Here is a 14,061-nt window from a genome sequence, read left to right on the forward strand (position 1 = left end):
ACACACTAAGGTCGAATCAATCTTTCATATTTTTCCTCTCAGACGACGCCCTCAGCCGTGCTTCGCGCCCAATTGGGCACCCTCAGTTGTCGTAAACGTTGTACCGGATGAGAGCCTTCAGCGCTCCCCATTTGTCCGACCAAGTAGTTAATGCCATCTGCGGCAAATCTACAATAAATCAAGTAAAAAAAAAATGGAACAGCGTGGTAAAGTATGCGCGGTATCCTGTTCGATTGATTGAGGCAAGGTTTTTTCCAGCAAAAAGTGTATATTTATGTTTAATGCATAGTGGTTCTCAAGGTGGCATAAGCCGAATAAGTCAATCTCAACACGGCCATAAGACATTCCAAACTCAAAGTCGCGATGCCGCCGGCGGACAACTTCATAATCTTCTGAGAATTTTGCAACATCAACATTATAATCTTCCTGTTAGCCGGGTCAAAGTTCTCCCACTTAGAGTCGTATACCGCGTGCTCAAACGCCATATTGGCATCCCTTATTCTTTGACCTGAAAAACAGTCAGTACCTACTAATATTAACGCGAATGGCAACTCTATATAGGTATTTTCTAAGCCCCCTAGTAACTCTGCAATGAGCCCGATTATAAGAAGCAAGAACTCTATAGCAACGGGGACTCTGAACACTTCTTCTACTTGACGCAGCAGGTTTATCATCTTTGTATGACCGTCCAGGACTTGTATGAGACGAGTTGTGATGTATTCGTTCAGTTTTTTATCTGTTTCCTTTTGTGTTTGTCCGTCTTCTATTGACGAGTTTTCTCTGAAAATATTATACATGTACTTATTTAAAAATGTTAAATTTATTTAATAGTTTAGTAAGTATAAGCTCGGTGAAGCATGAGTTCATCTTCTGATTAATGCACTAACTAGCCCAATATTTTGCTAATACTTATTACATAAGCTCATGACTATAACCCAATTATTTACATTAGTAGTCAGAGGTACATTTATCGCAAGTTGAACTAAGTATCCACACCTTATGAGCATTTTGTTAGACCAGATTATAACGAAAATCAGGCTAAAGCAAGCAGTTCCAATCCTTCGCTAATTGCATAAAAAAGGAAGAGGCGAAACGTTTAGTGCGGATTGGTGGTATATCCAAAACAGAAGGATGAAATGTCCGCCGATGCGTAGTTTTCCGTAAATGGAATGGATTGGATGGAATTAACTCGTGAAGGTTCACGAATTAGGGATGGAATCGGTATAGTTAATGACTATTTGAAAGATAGAAATGCATGGGAATAACCGCCTGGGAACCAATATCAGTCATTCAATTCACTGAAGTATTATTGAACATTTTTTTAAAGAACGTCTAGGGCTCTAGGCCAACGTTTTACTTTTAGTTTTGTTATACAGGTTGTGAGAAGCTGCAGTAGTTCGAGGCGATTGGATATAAAATAAAATTGTAACTATGTTACACAATGAATAAAGATGTTTGAGTTTCATCGGTCCGACTGAAAAAACTGAACCCACCTGCAATGAGCTAAAGCGTCATCCCATAGCTGCTTCAACTCCTCACTCCAGGCAAGCATTTGAGCTTCAGTGTACCCCGTGATGATGATGAACAGTGACGTCACGTTAGCAGCAGGATAACAAGTGACGTAGATGCTTATTGCGTTCAGTGTGAACGCCACTTCGTAGAGAGGAGACGACATCATTGGTTCTAGGCCTTTAGAAGAATTGTGTTACAGTTTAAAACCCTATCGCATTAAAATACTTATTTAAAGTTTAGTGAATTAGAACTTTATCGGGCTATGATTTCAGGACTGTTTCAATTACTGCGCGCGACGCGATTTATACTCGTATCGAGGGCTTTGACCAATAGCTCTCGATGTAATTCGCGCGCGCGATTGCTGTGCAGAGCCTACTGACAAATTTTCACCTAGCCTCAGCCTGTTGTCTTAAATTTTCAACCTTATTCTCAGCGTGTCCCACTTGTCCGACATCTTTGCTACTTTCTGAACTACTTACTACAAAATCCCGTCAAGGATCCTCGTTTATTTGAGGAGTTGTGATACATTAGCCAACATCACAATTTTGATACTTACCCCATAACACAAATCCGTCTTCCGGGAAGTGCCTGCCAGGCTTCAACAGCGGTTTCACCACATATATAATGCCGTTCCACACGATGACGTTCCACACTATTATGGCTCGCTTCTTCACCGCTCTCAGAATTGTATTCAGATTTGCGGCGAAGCGTGTGCCGGGCTCCACTAAGGCGTCGCAGGCGAGATACTCTGCTATTATACTCCTCAGCTGTTTACTGCAGGATGTAATAGACGCTATTTTATTTGGGTTAACCATAACTATATAAGATAACATACTTACTTGTATTATTTCTGTCAACCATATTCCCGATTAATGCGTTTTGGAAGATGTGACCTAACCTGAATTGTGCTGCGTTTCCCATTGCGGGTTCGAAGGTCCGACAGGCAGTCGCTTCTATAAAAACCCGGACCTGTCAGATCTTCAGGTTAGGTAAACTTACCCTGGGAAAACGGGATAATGATAGGGAAATGACGACTCGTATTATTTCTAAGAGAGACTGAAATCGGAAATATCTGACACGGACGGAATTTGAACCCGCAGCTCTTGTCTTGCCTAACCCAATTTGCAAACGATAATGACAATCGACAGTGACAATGATAAAAATATATGGGATTTACATGTCACCTTATATCAATGGCATAAATTTTATACAGAAAATACAAATACAGGTACATCAACAACCTATATAAATTATTGCTGGGCACAGGCCTCTCGTCAATCAACCGGAAAGGGTATGGACCATAGCATTTGGTGGAATTGGATTTAGATGATGCTACTCTGGGCACTATCACACTCGCGTCAAATAGAGTACTACGGGGCGGAAGGCAAGAGGGAAACCACTGCTCTATTTTTTCTAAAAAGTAGCATGGAGCATGAAGTAGTATGGAGAATGCTTTACCGAAAAGAGCGTGGCTCTTAAATTAGTGAATTAGTCATGATGATTCTCCATTGGTCTAACAAAAAGCTGGGTGAGGCGTAGGTACTTAGTATGGTCTAATGATATACCTCTGACTATCCTATATTTCCCCATTGATTTTAGAAAATAAAGTAAGAACTCACCGAAAAATAAAGGCACAGAGGAGCTTCGTCATGCTAATCTCGGTGCTGGCTCCGAGTGAGAAGACGATGACGGCAACCAGGAGCTCGCCAGTCTGCCGGCAGCGCCAAAACACGAACCACACCATCGACACCAGGTACACGTAGTAGTAGATCGCTGCCATCATCACCAGACACACGTACAACAGGAAGCTCACGGCTTTGGAAGAAAAGAGGAGTTGAACTAAATAATCAAAAAGGAGATAGAGAAGACGCTCTACAACTCGCTGCGACTCCACGGTTCCTTCCGGTCATCTTCTCCGCCCTTCACTGGGACAATCCTTGCTCAGCGCGTCCTTGCCGCAGAGGTGGACGCCTCTTACTTCAGTAGGCCGGATGAGATGGTGGCTGAGTAGAGATACGGGTGAAGACCTCGTTGCAGAGGCGGAGATGGGAGCCATCAGTACGGCAATGCAGGACGGAAGGGGCGCGTCACAGGGACTGTAACCTGGAACCTGACAGAGGGCAGCAGTAACTGTCAGTACTATTCAGGGGCAGGGGCAGACTAGTCAGGGGGAATTAGATGATGCTTTTCTGGGCGCCATCACACTCGCGTCAGACAGAGTACTGTGGGGCGGAGGGCAAGAGGGAAACCACTGCCCTACTTTTCCTTAAAAAAGTAGCATGGAGAATGCTACACCGACAAGAACGTGGCTCTTAGGTGTTGTGTGCATTTGAGTTTGTAAGTCTATAACTAAAAAGTGAGTGTTTTCTGCGTATCGTCATTATTTTAATCATCTACCCGATACTTACGTCTCTTGTCCCTAGGGTCTATATTCAAGGCAACCGCCCGTAGCATGGTGGACACGTTCCACAACATGGTTGGCAGGTCGTAGTACTGCTGGCCGAACCTTCTGATGTTCTCCCACATCTTGGACGGTTACGGGTTGATGGTGTTATCTGGTTAAATAATTTTTAAGATCAAAAAACAAAGCCAGAAGCAACTGTTACAGTAGATAAGGCACCTACCATAACATGGATAGAGCTTCAATTGGTCCATTTTACTTACTCGTATTTACTAATTTACTCCAATCACAAAAATAAAATGTGAAAAATATATTTTTCGATAGGTATAAGATAATGCCAAAGTACCTGTTGAAACTTAAATCACTGTGGTACACTGGTTTGCTTCTCCATCGAGATGCCGCGCGGGTCAAACGGATTTGCACCAATGACTTATTAATTTATCTTAAGTGCAGGTTTTTCTAACACCGTCTTGCCGACCATTATACACTGCGATACGGCTCACTATTTGTCACGTTGGACTTATAGAAGCTCGGTGAGGTATGGATACTTAGTACATCTTGAAATGGATGTACCTCTGACTACGCCATTGGGATATAGTCGTGAGCTTATGTTATTTGTTACAATGGTGCTAATTCCTGTAAATACCATCTAATTTTATTTTAAGTTATGTCTGTCATTTTCTTATCCGCCGAAAAGGAAAGGGACGGGTAATCGACAAGCATAAAATTTATGGAACACACGTCAATTTTAAGCACAAATCTAAACCAACCGTCTAAAAATTTTACATCAGTCAATAACCCGACACTGTTAAGTAGACAGCACGTCAAACGGATTCCATACCAGCGACGTACCTTTTTGATTCGCCCGGGTTATTCATTCATTTACTCATTCTTCCTAAAATTAAGAGCTGTGAATCATCCGTCCCTTTCCTTTTCGACGGATATGAAAATGACGGATATAACTTAAAATAAAATTAGGCGGTGTCTGCAGGAATCGGGGCCAATATTAAGCAAAAGTACCTGTAAACTTAAATCCCAACAAGCTAGGTAAAGTTTTTATAAAAAAGCTGTTTGCAACTAAAGTCAAAGGCAACTATTACTTAAAAGTCAGAGCCAATGGAACATTGTTACTATCAACTCATTGATGTATTACTTATATGTTATTTTGTATCTACTTTATACTTACCCAATATTCCAAGTTATTTGGAGCACAGAAAAAAGTAAAATGAAATAAAAAATAGCTGTCTTAGATCGGCTAAATGATAGCTTAATCTCCTAGTTTGCATGAAAAAACATTTTTTATAGTCTGTCCGTTTATAAAAAAAAAATATTGATAAACTTACAACGGACAAAATATTGATAGATCTTTGTAATACCGTGAGATGGCCCAGGAAGGACTTAATATGATTTTGACGACTCGATTACTGTAGCCATAGAGGGGGACAATCAGCTCGCGACAACAAAGACTTCAGGACCCCGATACAAACCTCGCGTGACCCCGATGAAACCGTCGAAGATTTCCCTCATTTAGCACTTATCGCTATCGGCCCAATAGGAATAATCCTGTCAGACCTCAGCTCTCAATGCCCTCAGTGCCATCTGAGGCAAACCTACAATAACATATAAACAAGCCATGCCATGTGACAGCAAATAAATAAATAAATAAGCCACATAAAAAAATGGATGAAAAAAATACTTACCTACATCTGTTGGACCGAGAAGGAAGAGAACACTTTAGAACTCTGTCGCACTATCATATTTAACATTTAATAACACTTACGGTGTAATTTGTCAAAAAACTTAGTGTGACATGGTATTAAAGTGTATACATATTAATACTCCTGACCGTACATAGCTACGTCTTGAAGGGACCCTCCGCCCTTCGTCAACACGAGCATGAAGTGAGCTTCGTACACTTGGTCAGGCAGTCGCTTCCATAAAAAACTGGACTTGTCAAATCTTCAGGATAGGTAAACGGACTCTGTGAAAACGGGATAACGCTAGGAAGAGCACGAAAACTACAATTTGTTTACCCAAGTGCACTCAAATGAAAGAGCTAGTGAGTTTTTTAATTATTAACCAAAGGTGATTGGCAGTTTAATAACAATATAATACATAGGAAGTATCGTAACAAATGTTTCCTTAAGGCGAACCTAAATGTTTTCTGTCATTTTACCACCATACCATGTAATTATAATCGTTGAAATTGTCAATCTTGATTGCTTTGCGGGGAAACCTTACTCGTAATTGCTGAAAAGTAGAATTAAAATAAGCTTTCTTAGGGTTCCATTTCTGAAAGTAAAAACGGGACCTTTTATAAAATCACTCTTGCCACATAACATTATAACAATGGCCCCGATTCCTGCAGACACCTCCTAATTTTACCCATCATTTTCTTATCCGTCGAAAAGGAAAGGGACGGATGATTGACAACTGTTAATTTTAAAATGAATAAAATCCCGGGCGAATAAAATAAGCATCTCGCTGATGTGCATACCGTTTCACGTGAGCTGTCAACTTAATTCTGTCGGGTTATTGGCCAATGACTGACGAGGAAATCAGTTTGTGATCCATAATGTTGAGAGTGCATACAGTGAAAAATATCAAGAAATCCAAAACATTGTAAGCTCATTTATTAGAACCAAAAAACTGGCACTAAAATTAAAAAAAAAACAGAACTTAACGAATATGACAATATATTTAAAAAAGAACAAAACTTGGAACGACCAAGGAGGCCGTCATTAACACATAATTTGATTAAGACATTACATGGTGTTCACCGGAATGTTCGAAAGTAAGATGCCGAGTTTTGGCGGTAACGTTATGCCCGGTTACTAAGGTGTAAATAAGTACGAAGTTTTTAACCCACCTGGGTCATGTCAGGGACCTATGGCTGCTCAATATCAACTCTGACACCAGGGTTGCTAAGGTTGGTAGTTCGTAATCTATAATAAATTATTATATAATAAATTATTATTAATTATTAATCAAATTCAAATTCAAAAATATCTTTATTCAGTAGGTAACATCTTTATTCAATTTTTACATAACGAACGTCTCATCCGCCTAAAACTACTGCAGCTTCTCACAACCTGTATAGCCGGGGAAAAGAAGCTGCAAGAAAAACCTCGGTACAGGGCCCTAGACGTTCTTTAAAAAAATAAACATAAAACATTGGTATACAATTGAGTAATTTAGCTGCCAGTTCAATTTAGCTATCAGTTCTCAGACAGTTAATCCCATGCATTCATATCTTCTAAATAATCACTAAGTTTATAATAACCTTTTTTGTAAAGTTTTTGTTTAACTACTGTCTTAAAACAGTTGAAAGGCAAATTCTGAATGTCAATGGGAATCTTATTGTAAAAACGTATACATTGCCCCTTAAAAGATTTAGTAATCTTATGTAATCGACTGACTTGTAAAGCAAGTTTACCTCACAAAAATAATATCAACTTTGATTCCAAGATTTTTACAAGGCGCCGTTTTCTTTTTCGCTTTCAAAATTTGTTAGCTGGTAGAACTTTCATTAGTATAGATATAATCGTACAATAATGTACTTAGCAGCCTTCTTTTAGCTTGTCAAAAACTTATAAATCAAACTTCCCTACATAATAGGGCGAAGATTTTTTAGTCATCGTAGTAGTATATTATAATAAAAATAAATGTTTTACAGTCCCATGCCGGTGTTCAGCAGAAATCCGCGCCCTCCGCGCGTCTTCCTCCGCCACTCCCGCGGAGCGCGCCCTACTGGCGGAGCTGGAGCGGTACAAACGTTCACACGAGCAGTTTGCTGATCAGATACAAGTACTCAAGAAACACGCAAAGGATAAGACGTATGAGGTAGGTAATATAAACAACCTACATGGTTGCCTTATAGTCCTATCGTGTGGGTTATAATGGAACAACCCTCATCAACCCTGGTGTCAGGGTTATTATTGAGCCGCCAAAGGAAATTGTAAATTGAAAATGAATCTCTGGTCGCAGTCTAAGTTTCGGCTGAATTTCCGTATAAGTTAATTAATTTGAAAGTGTTTTAAGTTTCTATTTTTTTTTAAGTAAATGTTAAAATTAAAAAAATAACGAATTCTAACTGTTCTAGAAAATCAATATAGTTTATTTGTCACTTATAACTTTTATACACATTAAAAAGTCATACAACAAATATAACTTTAAAAAACTATTATTCCAGTTGAAGAACTGGCAGAACGAGTACAAGAAGAAAGAAATAGCCCTGGGCAAGTCACACAGCGATACCAGCGATACCATCTCCTCCATACTACAGCAACAGTAAGTTATATCTTTTGTATGTTACGGCTCCTACACAACGCCGAGCGGCACGTGCCGCCGGCTTATGCGGGAAGGATGTGCCGCCGGCACGTGCTGTGGAAGCATGAGTGACAGGAGCGAAATGACCTTGCACCCCGCGTGGCACGCCAGCTCCGTTGTTTCGTTGTGCGGCAAATCTAGTGGTTTTACAACCCACCGGGCGCACCGCGGTTTGCCCGGCTTTACGTGCTTCTACGCTGCTCAGGGAAAAAATACATAGAACACGTTCAACTTGTCTTCCCGTACGTGCGTAACGCAAGCCCAGGAATTGTGTTTCTAACGTGATGTATGATTAAGACCGATGACCTGGTCCCCTACAGCAGTCCGGTACATCATATCCATTTTAGGACTTCACAAGTGGATGCAAGTTGTCAGATTACTCGTTACCGCATTAGGGATTGCGGACGTCAGTTTATGTATGTATGTATCAATACAAAAAGTAAAACACCCAGTTTATAAGAGAAATGCGTTTTTCTTTTCATATTGTATATAGGTACTTTTACCGTCCCGTTTTCAGTGTATATCAATTATTTTCAACCTTCGTTTGCCTGAAAGAAATTACTGCTTAGCAATAAAACCATCAATTGTATTTCTGCCATAATTTTCTATTGTTGAATTGAAATACTGTAATTGTTTTGTTAAATTTAACGCTGATTGAAGAAAAAAAGCTGCTGAAAGACCAACTCAGTATTGTTTAAGTTTAACGCTATCTTCATATTATTAATCTGGTTGCACTTTGGATGCGTTTTCTTACGCACTCGGTGTATACTTAAGAACTCGGTTCGTGCGTATACGTACGAACTCGCACGAATTATTCCAGACTTTCAAGTACTATGAGAGCGCGAACACGGGTTGCGAGGGGGTCTAAAAAAGCCATAAAGAAGCACCTAAAAAGCAACACTTATTTAAGAGTGCGCAATTTCAACGAATGTCAAATTGCTTCTAGTATTGTGGAAAGCAAGGAATTGAATACGAATGCACGAGTCGAGTTCTTATGAAGGTACCTCTAAGACCAGACCAGGCGTGTGGCGTGTTGCTTTACTAAGTTGAATGTTTATTTTTTATTTGTCCAATACGGTGATTCTATTATTTTTGAAGTAATAATTGAGGAGTGTTCATAATAGGAGATTGTACCAAGTGTCCTGACATACTGGTGAGTTAAGTACATTAATTCATTCAGATAAATTAATAAAGTTGATTAATGGCATCAATGTCTTTATTGTTAATTCTTACAATTTCAATAGTTTTACATGACTACTTAGCTACCTAATAGTGCTGATTTGACCATGGTATGAGAAAACCAGGTATGCTCAAAACTGACAGCTAGCATTTCAAAGTTAGCCTAGCTAAAAAATAAATTACCCAAGTCCAATGTTTTTAATTTACTTTGCAAGGGAATTTTGTACTTTCAGTAAAATATTTACGTACAGTTTCACATCAAAAAAAATTGAAGCAGCGTGGTGAAGTATGCTCGGTACCCTGTTCGGTTGATTGAGGCGAGGTTTTGCCCAGCAGTGTAAAAGCTATTTATGTTGAATGCATAGTGGTTCTCAAAGTGGTATAAGCCGAATAAGTCATTCTCAACACGGCCATTAGACATTCCAAACTCAAAGTCGCGATCCCGCCAGCGGACAACTTCATTATCTTCTGGGAATTTTGCAACATCAACATTATAATCTTCCTATTAGCCGGGTCAAAGTTCTCCCACTTAGAGTCGTATACCGCATGCTCAAACGCCATACTAGCATCTCTTATTCTCTGACCTGTAAAACAGTCAGTACCTACTAACATTAACGCGAATGGTAACTCTATGTAGGTATTTTCTAAGCCCCCTAGTAACTCTGCAATGAGCCCGGTTATAAGAAGCATGAACTCTATAGCAATGGGGAGTCTGAAGACGTCTTCTACTTGATGCAGCAGGTTTATCATCTTTGTATGGCCTTCCAGGACTTGTATGAGACGAGTTGTGATGTATTCGTTCAGTTTTTTATCTGTTTCCTTTTGTGTCCGTCCGTCTTCTATTGACGAGTTTTCTCTGAAAATATCATACATTTATTTAGAAATATTTAAATTTAATACAGTATAAGCTCGGTGAAGCATGAGTTCATCTTGCGATTAATGCACCTCTAACTAGCCCAATATGGAAAGGGAACAAGTATCTTATATTATGCTAATACTTACAGCATAAGCTCATGACTAAAACCCAATTATTTATATTAGTAGTCAGAGGTACATCCATCGGAAGATGAACTAATTACCCACATTTTATCAGCTTTGTATCACACCAGATTATAACGAAAATCAGACTACAGCAGGCAGTTCCAATCCTTCGCTGTTCGCATCAAAAAGGAAAAGGCGAAACGTTTAGTGCGGATTGGTGAGATATCCAAAACAAGCATGAAATGACCGCCGATGCGATGTCCGTAGACATAATGGAGTGGATGGATTTAACTCGTGATGTTTCACCAAATAGGGATGGAATCCGTATAATCAATTACTATTTGGAAAATAGAAATGCACGGGAATAACCGCCTGGGAACCAATTTTAGGCATTCAATTCACTGAATTTGTATTGATATTTTTTTTTAAAGTACGGTAAGGGCTCTATGCCAACGTTTTTCTTGCAGCTACTTTTCCTCGACTACACCTACAGGTTGTAAAAAGCTGCAGTAGTTTGAGGCTATTGAGACATAAAATAAAAGTGTAACTATGTTACCCAATGAATAAAGATGTTTGAGTTTCATCGAAAAAGTGAACCCACCTGCAATGAGCTAAAGCGTCATCCCATAGCTGCTTCAACTCCTCACTCCAGGCAAGCATTTGAGCTTCAGTGTACCCCGCGATGATGATGAACAGAGACGTCACGTTAGCAGCAGGATAACAAGTGACGTAGACACCTATTGCGGTCACTGTGAACGCCACTTCGTAGAGAGGAGACGACGTCATTGGTTCTAGGCCTTTAAAATAATTCTGAGTTACAGTTTAAAACCCTATCGCATTAAAATACTTATTTAAAGTTTAGTGAATTGGAACTTTATCGAGCTATTGTTTAAGGACTGTTTCAATTACTGCGCGCGGCGCGATTTATATCGAGGGCTTTGACCAAAAACTCTCGATGTAATAATTCGCGCGCGCGATTGTTGTGCAGAGCCTACTGACAAATTTTCACCTAGCCTCAGCCTGTTGTCTTGAATTTTCAACCTTATTCTCAGCGTGTCCCACTTGTCCGGCATCTTTGCTTCTTTCTGAACTAGTGCAATATCCCTTCAAGGATCCTCGTTTATTTGAGGATATGTGCCCGTTGTAATGAATTAGCCAACTTCACAGTTTTCACTTACCCCATAACACAAATCCGTCTTCCGGGAAGTGCCTGCCAGGCATCAATAGCGGTTTCACCACATATATAATGCCGTTCCACACGATGACGTTCCACACTATTATGGCTCGCTTCTTGACCGCTCTCAGAGTTGTGTTCAGATTTGTGGCGAAGCGTGAGCCGGGCTCCACTAAGGCATCGCAAGCGAGATACTCTGCTATTATATTCCTCAGCTGTTTACTGCAGGATGTAATAGACGTTATTTTATTTGGGTTAACCAAAACTATCTAAGATAACATACCTTACTCGTATTATTTCTATCACCCATATTCCCGATAAATGCGTTTCGGAAGATGTGACCTAACCTGAATTGGGCTGGGTTTCCCATCGCGTGTTCGATGATCAGACAGGCAGTCGCTTCTATAGGTAAACGGACTCTGGGAAAACGGAATAATGCTAAGGAGATGACGACTCGTATTATTTCTAAGAGAGAATGAAATCGGAATTATCTGACACGGATGGGATTTGAACCCGCCGGTCTTGGCTTGCCTCAGCCAATTTGCAAACGATAATGACAATCGACTGACTGACATGTCACCTTATATCAATAGCATACATTTTACACAGAACAAATACAACAACAGCCTATATAAATTACTGCCGAGCACAAGCCTCTCCTCAATCAACCGGAAAGGGTATGGACCATAGCAATTGGTGGAATTGGATTTAGATGATGCTACTCTGGGCACTATTACACTCGCGTCAAATAGAGTACTGCGGGGCGGAAAGCAAGAGAGAAACCACTGCCCTATTTTTCCTGGATTATGAAGTAGTGTGGAGAATGCTACACCGACAAGAGCGTGGCTCTTAAATTAGTGAATTAAGTTATCATAATGATTCTGAGGAATTGGCCTTTGATAGACTGGAATGGAAAATGCTACACCGACAAGAGCGTGGCTCTTAAATTGATGATGAATGATTCTCCATTGGTCTAACAAAAAGGTGGTTGAGGCGTAGATACTTAGTATGATTTTGCGATGGATAAACCTCTATCCTATATTTCCCCATTGATTTTAGAAAATAAAGTAAGAACTCACCGAAAAATAAAGGCACAGAGGAGCTTCGTCATGCTAATCTCGCTGCTGGTTCCGAGTGAGAAGACGATGATGGCAGCCAGGAGCTCGCCAGTCTGCCGGCAGCGCCAGAACACGAACCACACCATCGACACCAGGTACACGTAGTAGTAGCTCGCCGACATCATCACCAGCCACACGTACGACAGGAAGCTCACGGCTTTGGAAGGAAAGAGGAGTTGAACTAAATAATCAAAAAGGAGATAGAGAAGACGCCCTACAACTCGCTGCGACTCCACGGTTCCTTCCGGTCATCTTCTCTGCCCTCCACTGGGACAATTCTTGGGATGATGCTACTCTGGGCGCCATCACACTCGCGTCAGACAGAGTATTGAGGGGCGAAGGGCAAGCGGGAAACCTCTGCCCTACTTTTCCTTAAAAAAGTAGCATGGAGAATGCTACACCGACAAGAACGTGGCTCTTAGGTGTTGTGTGCATTTGAGTTTGTATGTCTATAACTAAAAATTGAGTGTTTTCTATGTATCGTCATTATTTTAAGCATCTACCCGATACTTACGTCTCTTATCCCTAGGGTCTATATTCAAGGCAACCGCCCGTAGCATGGCGGACACGTTCCACAACATGTTCGGCAGATCGCAGTACTGCAGACCGAACCTTCTGATGTTCTCCCACATCTTGTACGGTTACAGGTTGATGGTGTTATCTGGTTAAAGAATTTTCAAGGTCAGAAAACAAAGCTAGAAGCAACTGTTACAGTAGATAAGGCACCTACCATAACATTGATAGAGCTTCAATGTTGACTGGAACTTCGCCCAATGGTCCATTTTACTTGCTCCATTTTACATTGGAGCAGAATCAGATCAGAATCATTTATTCAACGTAATTATCATGGATAAACTTGTTGAAGGTCAATATAACATTTTTGAATTTACGTCATTTCGCAAGGTGTTATGGCTGAGGAGAAGAAATGACAAGAAACTGCAACAGCAACACATCTTTTAAAAACCAATGAGGATATACATTACAAGTTATTTAATAACTAGAGGAACACATTCACTTCCAGACATTTTTATCATTTAGGTAGTCATTAATCTTATAATAAGCTTTTTTACATAAAGTAAGCTTCACATGAGCTTTAAATTAATTTTCTGACAAATTTAAAATATTATCTGGTATTTTATTGTAAAAACGTAAACATAACCCCAAAAAAAGATGAATTTTATTTACTTAATCTAGAATTTTGAATAGTAATTTTACTTTTATTTCTTGTATTGCCATTCACAGTTTCTCGGAAGGAGAGATACATTTTTACGTACATACATAATGTTTTCATAAATATATTGACTTGCAACCGTCAGTATATTTATTTCTTTAAACACTCCCTTAAAGAGTCCCGACGACGCAGATTA

General features: G+C 40.0%; 2 protein-coding genes across 2 annotated transcripts; both read right to left on the bottom strand.

Moving 5' to 3' along the window:
• Positions 1–278: 278 nt before the first annotated feature.
• On the bottom strand, positions 279–4,038 carry LOC126376371 (uncharacterized). Its single transcript, XM_050023696.1, has 5 exons — positions 3,921–4,038; positions 3,132–3,327; positions 2,069–2,286; positions 1,494–1,689; positions 279–780 (listed from the first exon to the last, which is right to left on the bottom strand). Exons 1-5 carry the CDS (start codon positions 4,036–4,038, stop codon positions 279–281), a joined length of 1,230 nt encoding a protein of 409 aa, XP_049879653.1.
• Positions 4,039–9,769: 5,731 nt separating this feature from the next.
• Positions 9,770–13,290, bottom strand: LOC126376372 (odorant receptor 22c-like). The gene is made up of 5 exons (XM_050023697.1): positions 13,209–13,290; positions 12,656–12,851; positions 11,581–11,798; positions 11,004–11,199; positions 9,770–10,277 (listed from the first exon to the last, which is right to left on the bottom strand). The coding sequence occupies exons 1-5, from the start codon at positions 13,273–13,275 to the stop codon at positions 9,770–9,772; spliced, it is 1,185 nt and encodes a 394-aa protein (XP_049879654.1). The 5' UTR covers positions 13,276–13,290.
• Positions 13,291–14,061: the final 771 nt, after the last annotated feature.

The sequence above is a fragment of the Pectinophora gossypiella genome, chromosome 20, assembly GCF_024362695.1.
Source record: "Pectinophora gossypiella chromosome 20, ilPecGoss1.1, whole genome shotgun sequence".
NCBI lineage: Eukaryota > Metazoa > Arthropoda > Insecta > Lepidoptera > Gelechiidae > Pectinophora > Pectinophora gossypiella.

Excerpts from the sequence above, each read along its gene's own strand:
- LOC126376372 (XM_050023697.1), bottom strand. The coding sequence starts at position 13,275 with ATGTTGTGGAACGTGTCCGCCATGCTACGGGCGGTTGCCTTGAATATA. Across the intron at positions 11,799-12,655 it reads CTCTGTGCCTTTATTTTTCG|TAAACAGCTGAGGAATATAA; the intron begins GTGAGTTCTTAC and ends TACATCCTGCAG. Across the intron at positions 10,278-11,003 it reads GACGCTTTAGCTCATTGCAG|AGAAAACTCGTCAATAGAAG; the intron begins GTGGGTTCACTT and ends TGATATTTTCAG.
- LOC126376371 (XM_050023696.1), bottom strand. The coding sequence starts at position 4,038 with ATGTGGGAGAACATCAGAAGGTTCGGCCAGCAGTACTACGACCTGCCA. Across the intron at positions 2,287-3,131 it reads CTCTGTGCCTTTATTTTTCG|TAAACAGCTGAGGAGTATAA; the intron begins GTGAGTTCTTAC and ends TACATCCTGCAG. Across the intron at positions 781-1,493 it reads GACGCTTTAGCTCATTGCAG|AGAAAACTCGTCAATAGAAG; the intron begins GTGGGTTCAGTT and ends TAATATTTTCAG.